Source organism: Oncorhynchus kisutch, linkage group LG6 (genome assembly GCF_002021735.2).
Source record: "Oncorhynchus kisutch isolate 150728-3 linkage group LG6, Okis_V2, whole genome shotgun sequence".
NCBI classification, from domain to species: Eukaryota; Metazoa; Chordata; class Actinopteri; order Salmoniformes; family Salmonidae; genus Oncorhynchus; species Oncorhynchus kisutch.
The window spans coordinates 76,182,791-76,202,324 of record NC_034179.2 but is presented as its reverse complement, the minus strand read 5'-3'; the positions used below and the strand labels follow the sequence as shown (position 1 = coordinate 76,202,324).

The 19,534-nt window shown below is 43.9% G+C and overlaps 2 protein-coding genes across 2 annotated transcripts; one reads left to right on the top strand and one right to left on the bottom strand.

Annotated features, from left to right (window-relative positions):
• The first annotated feature begins 416 nt into the window (after positions 1 to 416).
• Positions 417 to 11,386, top strand: LOC109893454 (CD9 antigen). The gene is made up of 9 exons (XM_020486684.2): positions 417 to 590; positions 843 to 964; positions 5,947 to 6,049; positions 6,281 to 6,378; positions 8,019 to 8,093; positions 8,255 to 8,356; positions 8,512 to 8,601; positions 9,552 to 9,635; positions 10,197 to 11,386. Exons 2-9 carry the CDS (start codon positions 899 to 901, stop codon positions 10,269 to 10,271), a joined length of 693 nt encoding a protein of 230 aa, XP_020342273.1. The 5' UTR covers positions 417 to 590; positions 843 to 898; the 3' UTR covers positions 10,272 to 11,386.
• Positions 11,387 to 11,453: 67 nt separating this feature from the next.
• LOC109893455 (histone-lysine N-methyltransferase 2D) lies at positions 11,454 to 18,844 on the bottom strand. The gene is made up of 14 exons (XM_020486685.2): positions 18,185 to 18,844; positions 17,914 to 18,060; positions 16,899 to 17,020; positions 16,550 to 16,709; positions 16,254 to 16,372; positions 13,738 to 15,781; positions 13,399 to 13,491; positions 12,988 to 13,154; positions 12,765 to 12,859; positions 12,478 to 12,605; positions 12,173 to 12,359; positions 11,850 to 11,979; positions 11,635 to 11,752; positions 11,454 to 11,500 (listed from the first exon to the last, which is right to left on the bottom strand). The coding sequence occupies exons 1-13, from the start codon at positions 18,765 to 18,767 to the stop codon at positions 11,681 to 11,683; spliced, it is 4,047 nt and encodes a 1,348-aa protein (XP_020342274.1). The 5' UTR covers positions 18,768 to 18,844; the 3' UTR covers positions 11,454 to 11,500; positions 11,635 to 11,680.
• Positions 18,845 to 19,534: the final 690 nt, after the last annotated feature.

Here is a 19,534-nt window from a genome sequence, read left to right as displayed (position 1 = left end):
CTGGACCTGCTTTTTTCGTACTCCCGAATTGTTGGCTCGTTACACCCTCTACAACCACTGTGATGATTATTTGACCCTGCTGGCCATCTATGAACGTTTGAACATCTTGAAGAACGACCTGACCTTAATTGCTTGCTGTTTGGGGTTTTAGGCTGACGTAAAAAGGGCTTTATAAATACATTTGATTTGATTATGAAAGGCCTATATTATATACTGTATGTGGCTATAACTGTACAGTAAGTACACTTATCTGCTTACTCCTTTTTGCTCATAATTATAATCTCATTATTGCACAACACAACTGATTGTCGCATAACGAAAATGTTTTCCCAGAACTAGCCAAAGATAAGTTTCATTTCTCCATTATTGCTACCCTCTGTCTTCTCGTCTTCTGAGGTGTACTGCCCCCCCGTCACTCAACAGCCTAATCCAATCAAAGGATTCAATCGGCCCGGGGGTTGGAATTAACCCAGACCAAATCCAACAATAAATTGTCTTCTTCACACAAATCGTCTGAAATTTAAGAACGGTTTGGTGTCGCAGTTGCATTCTGCAGTGTGAAGAGACTGATCTGAGCGCAAAGAATCCAGGTAGGTTTATATTTGTTCAGGCTTGCGTTACATTTCCCTCACTGTAGCTCGAGGTAGAATATCAAACACAAACTGTTACAAAATGTTTCTAATGAAAGATTCACCTCGCAGTGACTCAAACCTGGCTATGATACTCTATAGTTAACTAAATACTTACACCAACCCTCGACACAGTCTATTACCCATTACCGCTTTTTCCCCACACATATTGTAAACATTTCGATGTTTGAACATATGCAATTCGTTTCACAGGACACCACACTGTATTTCTGACTTCCTGCGTGTAGCGTGTTCGCAAAGCTTTTACCATGGCACTAGACGGATGTGGCCAGCTGTGCAAGTGTTTCCTCATCATGTTCAACATCATTTTTGCCGTAAGTATCCGTAATCTCACTGTAACTGTAGGCCTATTGGTAACATTAGTATTGGTATCTGGTGGTATCTGGTGTGTATGAGAAAGAGAAGGGGGCTGGTGTAAAATGTAAATTCATTGTGGTAGGTGACGAGTTCAAATGTATTTATTTTTATTTAACTAGGCAAGTGGGTTAAGAACAAATTGTTATTTACAATGGTCTATTTATCTTTGATCAACCTAGGCAGCATTTGCCATTTTCTGATTTGGAAATAAGCTTTGCTTAAAGTCAAATTTAAATGAGATGTATCTTTGTCCAGACCCTTGCTACCATCTCTGTATATTTCCACTGCTGTTAATAACATGTCTGACTGATTAAACCACTTTCCCATCAAAGTACCAATTAATGTCTGTTGTTCACAGTTGTCCATAAAATTGGATTTGTCACATGCCCGAAAATAACTGCTGTAAACTTTACCATGGAATGCTTGCTTATGAGCCCTTCCCAACAATGCAGAGTTTTAAAAGAACAATACAAATGAAATAGTAACACAAAAAATGTAATAAAATACAGGAGAATGGAGCTACAGACAAGGACCAGATCAATGCGCAGAGGTACGAGGTATTTGAGGTCGATATGTACATGAAGGCAGGGTAAAGTGACTAGGTATCAGGATAGACAATAAGAGTAAAATAACGTTGCAGCTGCAAATTAGGTGTAAAAGTGTGTTTGTGTTTTGTCAGTATGCGTGTGTGCATATGTTGTGTACTCTCACACTAGTTCATTCCATTTATGAACTTCTCCTTCATTAATGGAAATTAATGATAGGTTTTTGTTTCTCATGTTAAGTTTCAAAATGTTGGCATTCATACAGATAATCTGCTTGGGTGACCCTTCTGGTCAGACCTTTATATCCAATCAATGTAATAAGAATACAAAAGACGCAACAAAACAACAGTTACCTTGCTGCTGAAAAGCAGGCCTAAATCCTTGAACAGGTAATAGTATGTGAAATTATGAGCCGACAGATGCAAAACCACAGACTTACTGCATCATTGGGGTGTGGTTAGTTCCCCCCCAGGACCATGCCTCAGGACTGCCAGCTACCAGCTAACTGATATTCCAAGCAGGGGAATTCCATATTAATGATCAAAATCAAAACTAGGAAACGAAACACACAGGTGTGCTGTTTAATTTGTTGAACTCGTTTAGTCCTGGCCCCTGGTTAAGGAAGCTATTCTGTTCAGTATTTATTCTGTTGCTTTCTGTGCTTTGAAAGGAATGCCTCTTTTTTTAATCTTTTTTTTTATGTCTTGTTTATCTAGATTTCCCAAACTAGACTATTTATTTGTAGTCCTTTTTTGCAAAACAGTGCTGCACCTGACATTACATGATGACATTATTGTCATCATGTAACCAATCATCGTTGTCGGATGAAAACCTCATCTCCAAAACAAACTTTTCAGGAAATTGAGAACTGCCATATTTTCCCATTAACAAACATACAATAATGAAACTTCAGAAGCTATTTTGAATACATTTCTTGGTCTTAGAGTCCTGAAATATTCACAGTACATCGAGGGGAGGTACTGTTTTCAATATACAGTACCAGTCAAAAGTTTGGGAACAACTACTCATTCAAGGGTTTTTCTTTATTTCTACATTGTAGAATAATAGTGAAGACATCAAAATGATTAAATAACACATATGGAATCATGTAGTAACCAAAAAGTGTTAAACGAATCCAAATATATTTTTTTATTTGAGTTTCTTGAAAGTAGCCACCCTTTGCCTTGACAGCTTTGTACACTCTTGGCATTCTCTCAACTGGCTTCACCTGGAATTATTTTCCAACAGTCTTGAAGGAGTTCCCACATATGCTGAGCACTTGTTGGCTGCCTTTCCGTCACTCTGCGGTCCAACTCATCCCAAACCACCTCAATTGGGTTGAGGTCGAGTGATTGTGGAGGCCAGGTCATCTGATGCAAAACTCCATCACTCTCCTTGGTCAAAACGACCTTACACAGCCTGGAGGTGTGTTTTGGGTCATTGTCCTGCTGAAAAACCAATGATAGGCCCACTAAGCCCAAACCAGAGGGGATGGCGTATCACTGCAGAATGCTATGGTAACCATGCTGGTTAAGTGTGCCTCAAATTCTAAATAAATCACTGACAGTGTCACCAGCAGAGCACCCCCACCCCCACATTCTCTCAACTGGCTTCACCTGGAATTATTTTCCAACAGTCTTGAAGGAGTTCCCACATATGCTGCGCATTGTTGGCTGCTTTTCCTTCATTCTGCGGTCCAACTCATCCCAAACCATCGCAATTGGGTAGAGGTCGGATGATTGTGGAGGCCAGGTCATCTGATGCAGCAATCCATCACTGTGATTGTTGGTCAAATAGCCCTTACACCGCCTGGAGGTGTGTTGGGACATTGTCCTGTTGAAAAACAAATGATCGTCCCACTAAGTGCAAACTAGATGGGAATGCGTATTGGTGCAAAATGCTGTGGTAGCCATGCTGGTTAAGTGTGCCTTGAATTCTAAATAAATGAATGACAGTGTCACCAGCAAAGCACCTGCACACCATCACAGCTCCTCCTCCATGCTTCACGGTGGGAACCACACATGCAGAGATCATCCAATCACCTACTCTGCGTCTCACAAAGACACGGCGGTTGTAACCAAAAATCTCATTCGAGATTCAGATCAGATCAAAGGACAAATTTCCAACAGTCTAATGTCCATTGCTCGTGTTTATTGGCACAAAAAAAGTATATTCTTATTGGTGTCCTTGTAGTGGTTTCTTTGCAGAAATTTGACCATGAAGACCCGATTCATGCAGTCTCCTCTGAACAGTTGAACAATAGGGCTATCTTCTGTATACCATCCCTACCTTGGCACAACACAACTGATTGGCTCAAACGCATTTCTTGTTAACAAACCTAAGTTTTGGCAAGTCTGTTAGGACATCTACTTTGCGCATGACAAGTAATTTTTTCAACAATTGTTTACAGACAGATTATTTCACTTCTAATTCACTGTATCACAATTCCAGTGGGTCAGAAGTTTAAGGTGAATGTAAACTTCCGACTTCAACTGTACCATAGACTTCCAGCCATTGTGCTAATGCTTGTAAGCAATAGTTTACCTGCCTTCATACTCAGTGCTTGACAGCAAATTTTTTACTGCTTGAGCTCCTGTTCCTCTTATAGAATATTAGCTCAAAAGTGTTGCATCTAAATATAAAGCACTGTTCTGAATGCAGAGACATGACAACAGTATTCATGAGTTCATCTGACTGGGGAAGTATATACACTGCTCAAAAAAATTAAGGGAACACTAAAATAACACAGATCTGAATGAAATATTCTTATTAAATACTTTTTTCTTTACATAGTTGAATGTGCTGACAACAAAATCACACAAATTATCAATGGAAATCAAATGTATCAACCCATGGAGGTCTGGATTTGGAGTCACACTCAAAATTAAAGTGGAAAACCACACTACAGGCTGATCCAACTTTGATGTAATGTCCTTAAAATAAGTCAAAATGAGGCTCAGTAGTGTGTGTGGCCTCCACGTGCCTGTATGACCTCCCTACAACGCCTGGGCATGCTCCTGATGAGATGGTGGATGGTCTCCTGAGGGATCTCCTCCCAGACCTGGGCTAAAGCATTCGCCAACTCCTGGACAGTCTGTGGTGCAACATGGCGTTGGTGGATGGAGCGAGACATGATGTCCCAGATGTGCTCAATTGGATTCAGGTCTGGGTAATGGGGGGGCCAGTCCATAGCATCAATGCCTTCCTCTTGCAGGAACTGCTGACACACTCCAGCCACATGAGGTCTAGCATTGTCTTGCATTAGGAGGAACCCAGGGCCAACCGCACCAGCATATGGTCTCACAGGGGGTCTGAGGATCTCATCTCGGTACCTAATGGCAGTCAGGCTACCTCTGGCGAGCACATGGAGGGCTGTGCGGCCCCCAAAAGAAATGCCACCCCACACCATGACTGACCCACCACCAAACCGGTCATGCTGGAGGATGTTGCAGGCAGCAGAACGTTCTCCACGGCGTCTCCAGACTGTCACATGTGCTCAGTGTGAACCTGCTTTCATCTGTGAAGAGCACAGGGCGCCAGTGGCGAATTTGCCAATCTTTGTGTTCTCTGGCAAATGCCAAACGTCCTGCACGGTGTTGGGCTGTAAGCACAACCCCCACCTGTGGACACCTCATGGAGTCTGTTTCTGACCGTTTGAGCAGACACATGCACATTTGTGGCCTGCTGGAGGTCATTTTGCAGGGCTCTGGCAGTGCTCCTCCTGCTCCTTCTTGCACAAAGGCGGAGGTAGCGGTCCTGCTGCTGGGTTGTTGCCCTCCTCCGCTCTCCTCCACGTCTCCTGATGTACTGGCCTGTCTCCTGGTAGCGCCTCCATGCTCTGGACACTACGCTGACAGACACAGCAAACCTTCTTGCCACAGCTCGCATTGATGTGCCATCCTGGATGAGCTGCACTACCTGAGACACTTTTGTGGGTTGTAGACTCCGTCTTATGCTTATGAAAGCACCGCCAGTACTCAAAAGTGACCAAAACATCAGCCAGGAAGCATAGGAACTGAGAAGTGGTCTGTGGTCACCACCTGCAGAACCACTCCTTTATTGGGTGTGTCTTGCTAAATGCCTATAATTTCCACCTGTTGTCTATTCCATTTGCACAACAGCATGTGAAATTTATTGTCAATCAGTGTTGCTTCCTAAGTGGACAGTTTGATTTCACAGAAGTGTGATTGACTTGGAGTTACATTGTTTAAGTTTTCCCTTTATTTTTTTTGAGCAGTGTAGATAACGGGCTTCGTTGCCAAAATCCAGAAGTATCCCTTTAATACTAGAACATCTTTTACACTATATTTGTAACATCTTGTGTGAGACTGATCTTTAGATGTGGTTGCACAAACTGTTTCATGCACAGTTTTTGTTGTTTCTTCCTCTGACAGCTGGTGGGTATGGCGATGTTCGGGTTGGGCTTGTGGCTGAGGTTCAGCTCTGAGACCAGAGGATTTTTCAACATAGACCTCAACACACAGCAGTTTGTCATCGGTGAGCTCACACAACACAACTCTGCTCTACTAATTTCAGCCCCAAATGTTTTGGAAAGCTTTTTGCAGCTGTAAGCCATGGATAGACAGACTATACAACTTTGTTTATTAATGACTTATAAACTATTTGAAAATCATTTATAAAGTATAACTTAAGTGTTACTGAAAAATTATTAGTGCTGAACAGCGAACATTGACAAATGAGCATCTCTCGCTCTCTCTCATACTGTAGGTGTGTCAGTGTTGATTGCGTTAGGAGCAGTGATATTGCTCGTGGCTGTTTTCGGAGACTATGGAGCATGCAATGAGAATCTGAATGGATTGGCAGTGGTAAGCTACAACGAAAGAAAAACAGCATCCATTTTCCATTAGTTACACTACACTGAAGTGGGGGCACAAAGTATTTGACAGCCCTGATTTTAGAGGCTTGAGTGGGCAGAGGTAAGTAACCTTAGCTAATAATGTCACGTCTCTATTTTGGTTTGGTCAGGGCGTGAGTTGGGGTGGGCATTCTGTTTTGTTCTATGTTTTGTATTTCTGTGTTTGGCCTGGTATGGTTCCCAATCAGAGGTAGCTGTCTATCGTTGTCTCTGATTGAGAACCATACTTAGGTAGCCTTTTCCCACCTGTGTTGGTGGGTAGTTGTTTTGTGTTGTTTCACCTGACAGGACTGTTTCGTTTCTTACATTCTCGTTGTTATTTTTGTTTCGTGTTCTGTTATATTAACATGGACACTTACCACGCTGCGTGTTGGTCCGATCTTAACTACTCTTCCTCAGACGAAGAGGAGAACCGTTACAAATAAGAACATGCATGTTAGTTTCACTTCCTAATAAGAGTTCCTCACTAGAAAGTATCTAAACTTGTTCAGCCCAATATGTCACCCAAAGCCCTTACCCACAAAGCACCAGTGGAAATCTAATCTGTGACGTGGGAGCATTTGGATTGTTGAGTGATCCTGCTGCTTTTTCCCGCCACATAATTCTCAGGTTCTCCTTGCCGCACCTCTGACCTCTCAAGGGCCTAGCAAGCACTTGTCATCAATCTCTCAACTGATCCACTACCTCGAGCCATGGTGCACTTTGCAACCATCGAGGAGCACTGGGAATCTCGCCTCTGTCTGAGAAAGCCAAAGACTTTTAAGCTTCCATTTAACAAGAGCTCGAGATAGGAAATACTTGCTTCCTGTATGAAGCTTTGCTGCAGGACATTTTTGTGTATGACCAACTCAGTGGGTGACCTGTTTCCTGGTTTACCACCACGGGTATAGCAACAGGTTTCCAGTTCTTAGGGATAGTGAGTTCAAGGAAGAGGTCAAAGGCTCTAACAAAGTCCCTAGATTTGGAAAACACTTTCACAGCATGAAATAAACCAAACTATTATTATTAGCTATTCCTCTACGAAACACACTACAGTTTTTGATGTCAGAGAGAAACAGATGATGCAATTATGATTGCTTCGTATCTCAAATTGACAAAGCAATGCGCTTACTAATTTACAGCTATGATGAGCTGAAACTTGTTTTTGGCTGCAGGTTCAAGGTAGAAATCACAGTAAATGATTTATCTTGCTCAGAGCTTCCTGTTGCCATTTTGCGTCAGCGATTGCTTTCTCTGTGTGGTTTATTATTGGATGCATGACTGTGAGCGTGTCATACAGTATGTAATCGCTCTCACATTAAAATCAGCACTCATGTTGAGGAATGTTAGCAATTCTATTGCTTGAGTAGCTTGTGAAGATAGCCAGTGATTTACTTTAGTGGCACATTGTAACCTTCACACAGTTTCTCAGAAAGGTCATGGTCTTTTGTCATTGTTGCAACTTTAAATTCAATTTTATTTATTGTTCATACATTTAACGTCACAACGGCAATGTAAAGGGAAGTTTCTACATATACTGGGGTTTTATGTATGGTAATTCATACCGTATGTGTTCTGCTGTTTACTTGACTTGTTTACCTGTCCCTCCAGTTTTCCTGCCTGCTGGCTATCCTGGCTGTTGTAGAGATTGCAGCCGGTGTGTTCGCCTACATGGGAAGCGATGTGGTGAGAGAGGGAAGGGAAAGAGAATTATGAATGATTAACAACTTCAAGCCAAGGCTTCCCTTTCACGCAGATCACCAAACCCTGTGCTATTTCATGAAATGGTAGTAGTCAACAGTGTAACTCTACCTCATGTGTTGTTGTCATCTCTTTGTGCTGTGCAGGTTGGAGAGCAGCTGGCAAAATTCTATATAACTGTGTACGCTCAGTATGTGGACAAAGGAGACCCTGGCTTGGCTGTTACCCTGTCCATGTTCCACAATGTGGTAAAGATCAAACCTATTCCCAAACTATTAATAGCATCACAGCTAGTGTTAGCTTAGGCACATTTCACTCCATCAGAGCTAATTCAATCCACAGCTCTATAACAATTATGTACACATTCTGAATTGCACTTGCCTTTTCGCTCTCTCTCTTCTAGTTGCACTGCTGTGGACTCATTGGTGCCTTGGACCTCTTGGTAAAACAAACATGTCCCAAAACTGGCCTTTGGGACACCTTAACTCTCCCTGTGAGTGTGTTCATTATAGACCAAATCCTATAAACCTGAGAAACACGTGCACCTTGAACTTCAATGTATTTCATGCATTGTTGTCCAGCCAATGGATATTTGCGAGTATATGTAAGGTGCAGGGCTGGCCCGCTCATTAGGCAGACGCCTGTGGCGGCAGATTGACGAGGGTGGCATTTTCTAAGCTAAGCTGAACAAGACTCACCAACAACGCATAAATCCTCACATTATTCTACCTAAAAACAAAAAAATTCACTCAATCAATGGCAAATGGGCTTTAGGTGAGCGCTGATGCGCCTTTGAGGAAGTGGGCATAGGGCGGCAACATTTTTAGCTTGTCCGTTCACAGTGCGCCTCTCCAGGGTGCTGTTGGAGAGACTCATTGCTGCAGCGCTCCACCAACATTCTGTCAAAAACATTATCTAGAGTAAATCATGTAGCAAATACAGGATATGGTAGAAAGAGTATGTGGCCTTTTCTGTAGCCTACAGGCTGGAGATGAAATCTATGACAATGTAATGAGATGGACACATATGCAACATGCAGGTTTCTCCAATCAAAGAGCCAAACCTAAATGGCGCCCAATCAAACAAAAATGCACTGACATGTTAAAAATAGAATAGAACCGAAAATAAACTTGATTTCAACATCTGGAAAATACGTCGTTTTGCTGGGTGGTAATTTCTTTCTCTCGCCTAGGGTGGCAGAACAGTCATGACGGGCCCTGTACAGGTGCATAGGATACGGTCGTTTTTCATATTGACTGTATAACTGACTATAATAAAAACATATGTAAAATAATCTGTCAAGACTGTAACAAATTACATTTGTTACTTTGTTTATTTCCCTATAGAGGCATCGAGGAGGCTGGCCTAGATATCCATATCTCTGCTCTGTACTGAGCCCAAGGCCCTAACCCGTCCCCCTCTGGTCTCTCTGTCCCCCTGCAGGCCTGCCCCACAGTGATCCTCAACCTCTTTGAGTCCAAAGCGCCTCTGGTGATGGGCCTCTTCCTTGGGACTGCTGCTATGCTGGTAGGTAATACTACACCGACACACAGTTTAGTGGTCAAATTTGTGAACCAGGGGAGATGTTGCTGCAGGGTCAGAAATGCACTGGTTAGAAGAGAGCGCAACAGACTGGTGTTGTTACACATTGTTCCCGGGCTGAATGTGATGATGAAACTGATTGTCAGAGGAGAGTTGAAGCAAACTCCAAGATTTTAATGTTTCCCTTTTCAACCTTTTGGCTCCTCCTTTGTAGTAACCCATACCTTCATGTGGTCTAATCCTGAAGGTGATGGGGGGCGATCGCTCACCCTGTTACTTCATGTGGTCTAATCCTGAAGGTGATGGGGATGGGGGGGGTGATCACTCGCCCTGTTACTTCATGTGGTCTAATCCTGAAGGTGATGGGGATGGGGGGGGTGATCACTCGCCCTGTTACTTCATGTGGTCTAATCCTGAAGGTGATGGGGGGGGCGATCACTCACCCTGTTACTTCATGTGGTCTAATCCTGAAGGTGGGCGATCGCTCACCCTGCTCTCTTTATATTATCCCTTTCCTCCCTCATCACCATCTCCTGTTGCTCCTAGATCACAGCCCTGGTGTGCTGCAACATCCTCATGAAACAGATCAAGAAGAGTCACCTCTCTGCCCCCGTGTACTGAGGGGACAGGACCACCACCACGTTCAAACATTTCTCCACTATGTGACCAAACCAGATGGTTGTCATTCAGTGACCGTCACCCCATCCTGTCACGTAATACTTCTGGAGAGGTGCCCAATAAAAAATTTTTCCTAATTAGCTTTCATTCATTTGTGTAGCTGGACAGGGCTCTCGATCATCTGGACATGCTGTATGAACAGGGCAAGACACTGTTGCTCTGTAGCAGCTGTTTGTTCTGCCCCTCTTCCCACTGTAGTCCTTCATCTTTTTTTAAACCTTAAATCACTGTTACCGAATGTATATAGCTGCGCTTGCTGACATTAATGGGACCATTTTATTAAGTCATACGGAGCATTAAATGAGGGCACTGCTGTAATCAGACAAGTGAAGCACTGTCCAACATTACCTTTCCCTGTAATCACATCAGTTTAGAATCATGTTTGTTACAATATCCATAGCAATGTACTGGTGACAGAATCTTAACTGGATGAATCCGTATTTGGTTCTCTATGCCAAATTAAGTACATTATTAACATCTAATCATGCTACACAATTACAATACTAATCCCAGCTCCACTTGTACGCCCTGAGGTGATAGACTGATTTCTTCATTCCATGTTTGGATGTTGACGTGGGATGATATGCAAAGTTGAGTCAGGAACATTGTTTGCTTGACTTATTACTTTGATACTGATTTTTATAAGCAAACTAATGTTTGCAACTGGGATACATTTCCTTTTGAGTCACTCCAATCACAGCGGATGTGAAAATTATTGCGCTTAGGAATTATGTCTCCCTGAATGCCCCATCAGGCAGCAGTTGTACTGGAGGCTGTTGAGTGTGATAGAATAAACACTTCATATGGAGTGGCTTGGTACACTAGCCACTTCATATGGAGTGGCTTGGTACACTAGCCAAAGTGTTGCCCTGTAAATGCAGGAGTGTACCTTACCAGGTCAAGTGTCTTGTAGGAAGTCTTGAACTACAATTTCCAATGATTTTGTTTGCACTGTGAGATCAGGTTATGTTCTGTTACAAGCTAATACTACTGACTGTGTAACTTGGCACCAAATGGTGCTTTCTTTTGTTAAAATAAAGTAGTTTTTTTTCTTCCTCGTCTGATGTCATTGTGCTTACTGCATGACTGAATAAGTGCTGGAGAAAAAAAAAAATCATTGACCAATTGTGATTAAATGTGTATTTAATTTGTTCAGTTGTCCAGCTTTGGTCCTGCAAATGAATAACAGTTAATGTAACAAATACGAGTGTCAAGTTGAACACTAAGAAACACGTACATTTGAGCACTACAGTATTAATACAGTACATTTTAGTAACTTCAAGAAATGGATGGTTTATACTCCTACCTTGTGCTCACAATTGTCCAAACCATTATAGGAGTGTTAATTCAACTCAACTGAAGCAGCCCTCAATACAGTCCCCGTCTGATGGGAAGCACACCTCCGTGGAGCACATGAAGTAGATCTGTTGTGGATGAGGACAGGACAACACATTCAAATGCACTGATCAGACAGTACTGTATCAAACTGTCTATAATATGACACCATTGGCTGAAACGGACCTCCTGGTCCTCCAGGTGGGAGGGACTTCCTGTGGGTAAAGACTGGAAGGTGGTGATTGTGAGCCTCCGGGTGTGACGGGGTTGGGCAGGTGGTGGGGGAGGGGCCTGGGAGTCACCACGGCTGGGACAGCTGAAAAATGAGACAAAACAACGTGGAGGTTCAGACAAAATAACTGCCTGTTCACTATATGGACAGTTATTTAGTGGAGCTGAGCAGCAGGTTCTGTGGAAAAACCTATCAAATATGGATATTTCACACAGCTATGAAGTGCTTTCTCTGCTGTTGCATGTAAACAAACAGGAACTATAGTGGAACAACCTACCCATCATAGATGAGCAGCCAGTGGGCCCGTGGTGTGTCTGGGTAGGCCAGACAGTAGTGCACCAGGAGCACCAGGCCAGGGTCCATGTCTGGGGGGCTCAGCAGACCCACTTCCAGGTGCAAAGGTCGCCCCTGAAGTAGACTGAGTGGTCGATGTTTCTCTGAGTAGAAGCTGCTGTAGTGCTCATCTACAGGCAGAGGCAAATATGGGGAGGGTAAGTGGTTAGTTGGCAGATGCAGTATGATAAAACCCACTCCTCAGAGTCCTACATAGCTCTGAAGGTTTCATTACTTATATAGTCCTACCTGTAGCGATTCGTAGCTGGACAGCCAATGAGCCCTGAGTGGGGACAGGGGGGCTAGGGGTGGTGTTCATCACCTGGTACCTCACCCTTCCGGGAGAACCAGGAAAAGACCTGCACTCCACCATCAACCTACACAGAAGACAAGCTCATGTTGCACAAACTCTACACTGATTTGTAATCTCATCCCATCTGTACTAAAGGATTGCAAGTTCATCATCATGGTTTGAAATAATGAAATACATTTGCTGGGGATTTGAACCATTTGTTCAGGTAGTAAAATGGCTTTACCGGACATGTGAGTCTTCAGACGTGGTGCTGTGTTTATGTTGTGTGGAAAGTAGAGCGTTGAACTCCAACAAGTGGACCATGGCCTGACCATCCTCCTAACCAAACAGACACGAGCAACAGGGCAAAAGAAGGAGCATCAAACTATAGCATGCAAAATAATTACACGCGTAATATGTTGAACAGTTATACAAGGATGTTGCGTAGCAAGTGTACAGTAACTTACATATCTGTGCACTCCACAGCCATCCAGGGGTACACTGTACAGGTCAGAGGTCATCCTCTGGGGGGTACAGGACTCATGGCTGTCCGCAGGTAGAGGGGGAAGGGAGAACGTGGGGTCCACCAGAGAGCCAGGGACCGCAAAGACAAATTGACGCCCCGATGTACACTCTGAGGGTTGACACACATACACAGTCTGAGGACCTAAGACACAGCACATTGTGTAAACTAATGAGTAGCAAAGCAGTTCGAAAGCTGACATTCCCGAAATACCAAGCATGTGCACATGGCCTTGGACATGCTGGAAGACCATTTCCACTCCTCCGAGAAGTGTTGTGATGTCGGCGAAACACCAAACTGTTATGGCTTCTCCATAGCAACACCAAGACCAGTAGCTTGAGATCGAGAGACTAACCATTCACAAGGTAAGAGCAGCAAACTAAGGATCCGTCACAGTCCTGGTCGGACAAGCCACAGGGTGTGTGTGTATCAGCCTTGAAACCAGGGTCTGTATGGAGGGAAAGGAAACGGTACTGGTGTGACAAACCAGGTTTATGAACTTCTACTTAAGAAAGTGGATATTTGTTACTGAAGTAAAAACCAATTACACGGTGGTCTCCAGGATCACCTAGTAGAGGCGAGGTGCCCTCTTGTGGCTCTTTATAGTGCCTGCACTGATATGAGACAACCACATAGCCTTTCAATAGTGGTGCAGTTCACACATACAGTAGAAATATTCAAGATGAAGACTCACCTTTCATCACGGGGTCTGACAGATCTCCAGGGGGCCCTGGGTTGGGACGATGAGGGGAAGGAATGGTTGAAGGTTGTGGATGAATGATGTGATGGTGTGAGGGGTTATGATTGGGGTTGGTGATAGGATGGGGTGCATGGGTGGGACTCGTCACAGGAGTGCGGGCAAAGCTTCCTCTTCTATAATGGTCAGAATCTAGGGAAGCTTGAGCCCCTGATGTCTTTTCGGCGTGTGTACTGGGATCATAGCTTTGGTCCTGGTCGTAGATGGACATTCCAGGATGGTAGTAGGGGTCAAAGGGAAAAGGTAGGATTTCAGGAGTTGTAGATTCTGGGGTTGGAGTGGAGGTTTGAGGACTGTTAGTGGCAGGGGAAGGCCGAGGTTGGGTAGTAATCTGGATAGGCATTTTGGCCTGGGAATAGTCATATGGAAGGGCTGGTTGGTGAAAGGTTTCCATAGTGTGATGAGCAGAGGTCTGAGATGGAGGAGTCGGAGCTCCTTTAGATGGGGCAGAAAATGCATGATCAACAGGTTGGGGTAATCTGTATGGATCATAAGGCATTGTGTAGTAATAGTATGGGTGATCGTAGTAGTGTGGATAAACTGGATGGCCAGATGCTGGAGTAGAGGTTGAAGAGGATGCAGGCGGAGCAGTGGGGAGGACAGTAACAGGGTTTTGTTCTTGTTGAGGGTTGCTGATGGGTGATTTCAGATGAGGGTAGTACAACGGGGGGAAGTTTGGAAAGAGAAGAGGTTGGGTTGCAGCATGGGCAACAGAGGTAGAACTAGTAGACAGGCTCTGGGCTGTGTGTGAATTGGAGGGTTGTTGTTGTGGAGGCCATTTCAGGTGACCATGAGGGTGCGACTTTCCACTTTGATCAGGAGACGACGCAGGGGGAGATGGGACAACTGGAGGATGTTCGTCCATGGGTCTAGAGGAATTGTTGGTCTGGAGACCAAGTCTATGTTTCTGGATCGGTGGAGGCTTGTAGGGAAAATTAAGAGTGTATTGGTAGAATGGGATCTCTATTAAGGTGGGAGATGAGTTAGGGGAAGTGATAGGTTTCAAAGGTTGAAGATGAATAAAAGGGTTATCAGGGTGATGGGATCTCTTGACTTCACCACTGGGTGTTTGTGGGGTGTAGTAGTGAGGATAGGGTGGAGGGTGAGGCACATGAGGAACAGGAGTTCGACGGTGTGTTTGTGAACTGCTAACCGGGAGAGTAGAGGAGTGAGAGGCAGGGGTAACAGGCCGAGGGTGTTGGGGTGGGTTATAGGGAGGCACTTTGGGGTGGTAGAGGTAGTAGTGCGGAAACACCCGGAAGATCGGGTTAAGGTTGTGAGGGGCAGGTGGTTCAACCTGAGGACCATTGGTGGAAGTACCCGTCTTGGCACCATTACTGGGCCCTTGAGGTGGCTCAAGCATAGGGATGTTGGGGTGATGGTAGTTGTGGTAGTATGGGTGGCGAGTATACTCAGGGGGTCGGAGAGTGGGGGCTTCAGAGTGAACTGGATGACCAGCTGTAGTGGAAGAATACTGAGTAACATGGGGGTTATTGTAGTTGGGGTGGCTTGGGACAGGAGTGTGGGCTGGCTTCGACTCAGTGGGGCCTGTAGTTGGGAGTTGAGAGAGGGGACTAGAGGAGAGGGGTGACTGGTATGACTCACTGAGGGGCATCGTGTGGAGGTAGTAATACTGAGAGAATGGGTAGGCCTGAAGACGCTGAGCCATGGGAGGATGGACAGAAGGGCCTGTAGTCAAAGGAGAAGTAACATGGATACCAGGGCTGGGAGGCTGATCAGGGGGCAATGTGGGCAGGGGATTGAATGGGAAGGATGGGTGAAGCACTGGGTAAGACAGGGTTATGGAAGAAGGGTTAGACAGCAGGGTTGAGGAAACTGAGCTTGTTGGGCCCATAGTTACATAATGGGGGAAATCTGCTGCAGGTCGGAGGGGTTGTGTTACTTGGACAGGCAGAGAAGAAGGACAGGCCAGTGTGACGGCTTTCTCTTCTATTTGAAGAGAGAGAGTGTATTTTCCATCCTGGAAGAAAATGTCCATTATTTCAGTTAGTGAAATACACAGGAAACTTTAAAGCATGAACAACCCAGCAGCGTTGCAGTTCTTGACAGAAACCAGTGAGCTTGGCACCTACTACCATACCCCGTTCAAAGGCACTGCAATCGCTTGTCTTGCCAATTCAACCCTCTGACTGGCACACATACACAATTCATGTCTCCAGGCTCAAAAAAAGATATTTTACCCATCTCCTCCCCTTCATCTACACTGATCTAAGTGGATCTAACAAGTGACAGCAATAAGGGATCAAAGCTTTCACCTGGTCAGTCCTGGAAAGAGCAGGTGTTCCTAATGTTTTGTTCAGTGTAAAATGCAACATTATTAAGCAAAGAAATTGTTTCAGCAAATTTCATGTAAAAGCAAAAAGGACAGTCAAGTAGCCCTGAGTCATCATTTCCATCCCAAGTCATAGCGCAATAGGAGTGCCATGGCTCACCTTTGATGTGATCCCACAGGCAGTGAAGGGTGCAGATATGAGCAGCTCTCCATGTTGCCTGTCCATACTGTAGCCACACTGCAGGGCCAGCGAAAGCAGTGGCATCCATTTTCCTCTAACTGCAGGGGGAAACCAACACAGCTCACATACAGACCTGACAGTAGCCCCACAAACTCATCATAGCTGTAGAAATAGTTACAGAAACATTGGATTCAGTCCAAATGATGTCTCTAAATCGGTCTGTTCAGCAGCGATAGCGAATTGTGATAAATTATACTATATAACTCCACACTTACCCTTGACTCTGAGCTCCTCTTTGGCTCCTTGAACTTGCAGTCTGACAGTCATTCCCTGAGATGAGCAGCAGAGGGAGGAGGGGGCCAGGGCCTGGGACACTGGGCAGGACATCTTCACAGGGGTCCCTCTCCAGATCAGAGGCAACACATAACTACCATCCTGTCAGCAGGCCAAAGGAAAGGAGTGAATAACGGTGTGTGAAGAACAATAGAAAAGGCTTTTATGTTGACAGAACGACAGTCACAGAACGGTTTTCACCTGCCAGTCTGACAAGTTCAGAGAATGGATTGTGACTACGGACATCAAGTTACTTTTAAGCAGGGCAGAGGGGGTTGAGTGCTACTTTACCACTTCTTGGTTGACGTGACAGGCATTATAAGGTACCACAAACGTCAAGTCTCGCCAGGTCGACTCGACGGAGTAGCCACATTGAGAGGGTAGTTGGGCCAGGGGGACAGCAGAGGCATTCGCTAAAGGCAAGAGGACAAATGAATAGAATAGCCTACAGCTATGCATCATTCACACCCACACTCCTTGTGGTCAGACTTAGGCTCCTTTTAGTCCATTATTGGGCTAACTTTACTCCTTATAGTCCAAGGACATTACATGTTCTGTTTAAAGGCGAATTGGCTCTGGAAGTCAAAATCGTCAAATACTCCATCGAAAACAGGAATCAATTCTCAATTGCAGTATGTCTCTAGAAACATAAATCCCTCTACTTTCATATCACGTCAAAATCATTTCATAAATGAAAATACTGTAAACTGTTTTTAACACAGTTGCAGCCAATAGTATTTTTTGGTGACGTCTCAAGTTTATGGCGTCCGTCTTCCATTTACACTAAGGTGTTCAGAGACGCAGATAGCTAATTAGCACAGTAGTCCACTGTCTTCCGTATTATTCTGTACGTAAATCCGTGACACTCCATTTAGTATGATATGCTACGTTTCGTATGGTATGTATTAATTTGTGGGAAAAATGGCTAACGTTAGCTAGGTTAGGGATTAAGGTTAAAGGGTTATTAAGTAACCATAGCAAACTAATTTGAGTGTCCCATATTTACACATACTATGTTACGTCTAGGTTGGGCCTAACTCTAAAGGCGTGTATCAATTTAAATTAGTTTTTATAAAATGATGTCTTGCTTATATAAAATAAGGTCCTTATGCTTCCAAAACCCTACCCCAAGCGATGTGAGTTAATGTTCAGACCGAGCATCGGGGCTCTTAAAAAAAAAAAATATATATATATATATATATATAATAAAATAAACACTGCCCTGTACAGAAGACACCTTCATCCAATGACTAATGTGTAACGGAACTGAGTCGTGATCAACGGGATAGGTCACTGTCCGATTTACCTCTGTCTACTAACAGATGTAGGGCTCGTCTCCCTCTGACAGTGAGGGTCATAGACTCATCTCCACATTCTACGTCTGGCTCCATTCTCATCCAGCTCTCTGCTTTCGCTATCTCACCTCGAACTCGGATCTTTCCTGCACGCACTCCTAAAATAGACATAACATTAGCCTATTATGCATATTTTGAGCAAGGAAATACGTGGCTAGTCAAACTAAACAAGTTGAATGGTAGAATAGGCTACATGACAGACAGAGCCCACCTATAGCTTACCTGGAGTTACTGAATCTGAGTGGTATGCCATTTGTGAGTGGTTTTCATCGTTTCCTGTGATAGAAAACTTTCCACGGTGTAAATTCTGAATTTTTCCTTGATTGCAATCGATATTACTATAGGATTTAAATGGTACACCTTCCGAATGCTTCTCCTCGTGTTGTTTGGCATGGTACTTGTCGTTCTTATCATTGAATAACAACATTCGTTTTCTACCTGAAAGTCGTGATCTGTTCAATTCTCCAAAGTCCTGAGATAACGTGCGAAAATATACATTTTCGTATGATTCACCAATTTCACGTGGCTTGGTCTCGTGGATCTGTCTTCGCGCTGGCATTTCTACGCGGTTTCTTGACTGGTTTGTTTGACGGACGTTGGTCTTTGTCGTCGGGGTGTAATGAGTCAGTTTATCATTACGGGAGACACTGTCGCTTGAAAGAGGATTTTGTGTGGATTCTGTAAACTCAACAGGTGTGTGGATTATTATTTTACCCGTCGAATCGTGAGCCTGACCTCGCAGATACCGAGTGATTGTTAGAATGTAAAGTAGGAGGATACCGTAACATTTATGTGTAAAATACATTGCCAATATGATTGTTTCTCAACGTGCAATAACACACTGGGACGAGGGAAAAGGTATATTTTGAATGCTTCCGCAAGCACCACATGTGTTCACTGATTCAACCTCAAGTAGTCTTAATTTGTAATTAGTCTCAACAATGGCATGCTGATTCCAATTATGCTTGTCATTTCTACAGGGGTATATAATTACAGGTTTGCTATATAATTTACCATAATAAAAGTCAAGTTGAAACTTAACCACAATACGTTAGAGATGACAGGCTCTCTTCTCTCCACAAGAGGGTGGTATTGTCATACAAGTCAAAGCACACATTGAATTCTCCACACCCTTACCCTGGTATGGCCAAGTAACCTTACGCAGTTCCTAGGAATTTGCATTGTTAATATGGTAGGAAAATAAACCATCATCTGCTGTAGCACAAGAACGTCAGCAATTGCTGAGAGGTGAACCTGACCCTAATCAAGTTTCACCTTTGAATGTATGGGTTAGGGAACCTGCTTTTGTACCAACTCACATGACATAATACTATAGTATACTATGGTATAAATACTACAGTATTGCTATATTTATATACCATACTATTCACCATAGTGTTGGCCAAGTAACCTTACGCAGTTCCTAGAACTTTGCTTTGTTAATATGGTAGGAAAATAAACCATCATCTGCTGTAGCACAAGAACGTCAGCAATTGCTGAGAGGTGAACCTGACCCTAATCAAGTTTCACCTTTGAATGTATGGGTTAGGGAACCTGCTTTTGTACCAACTC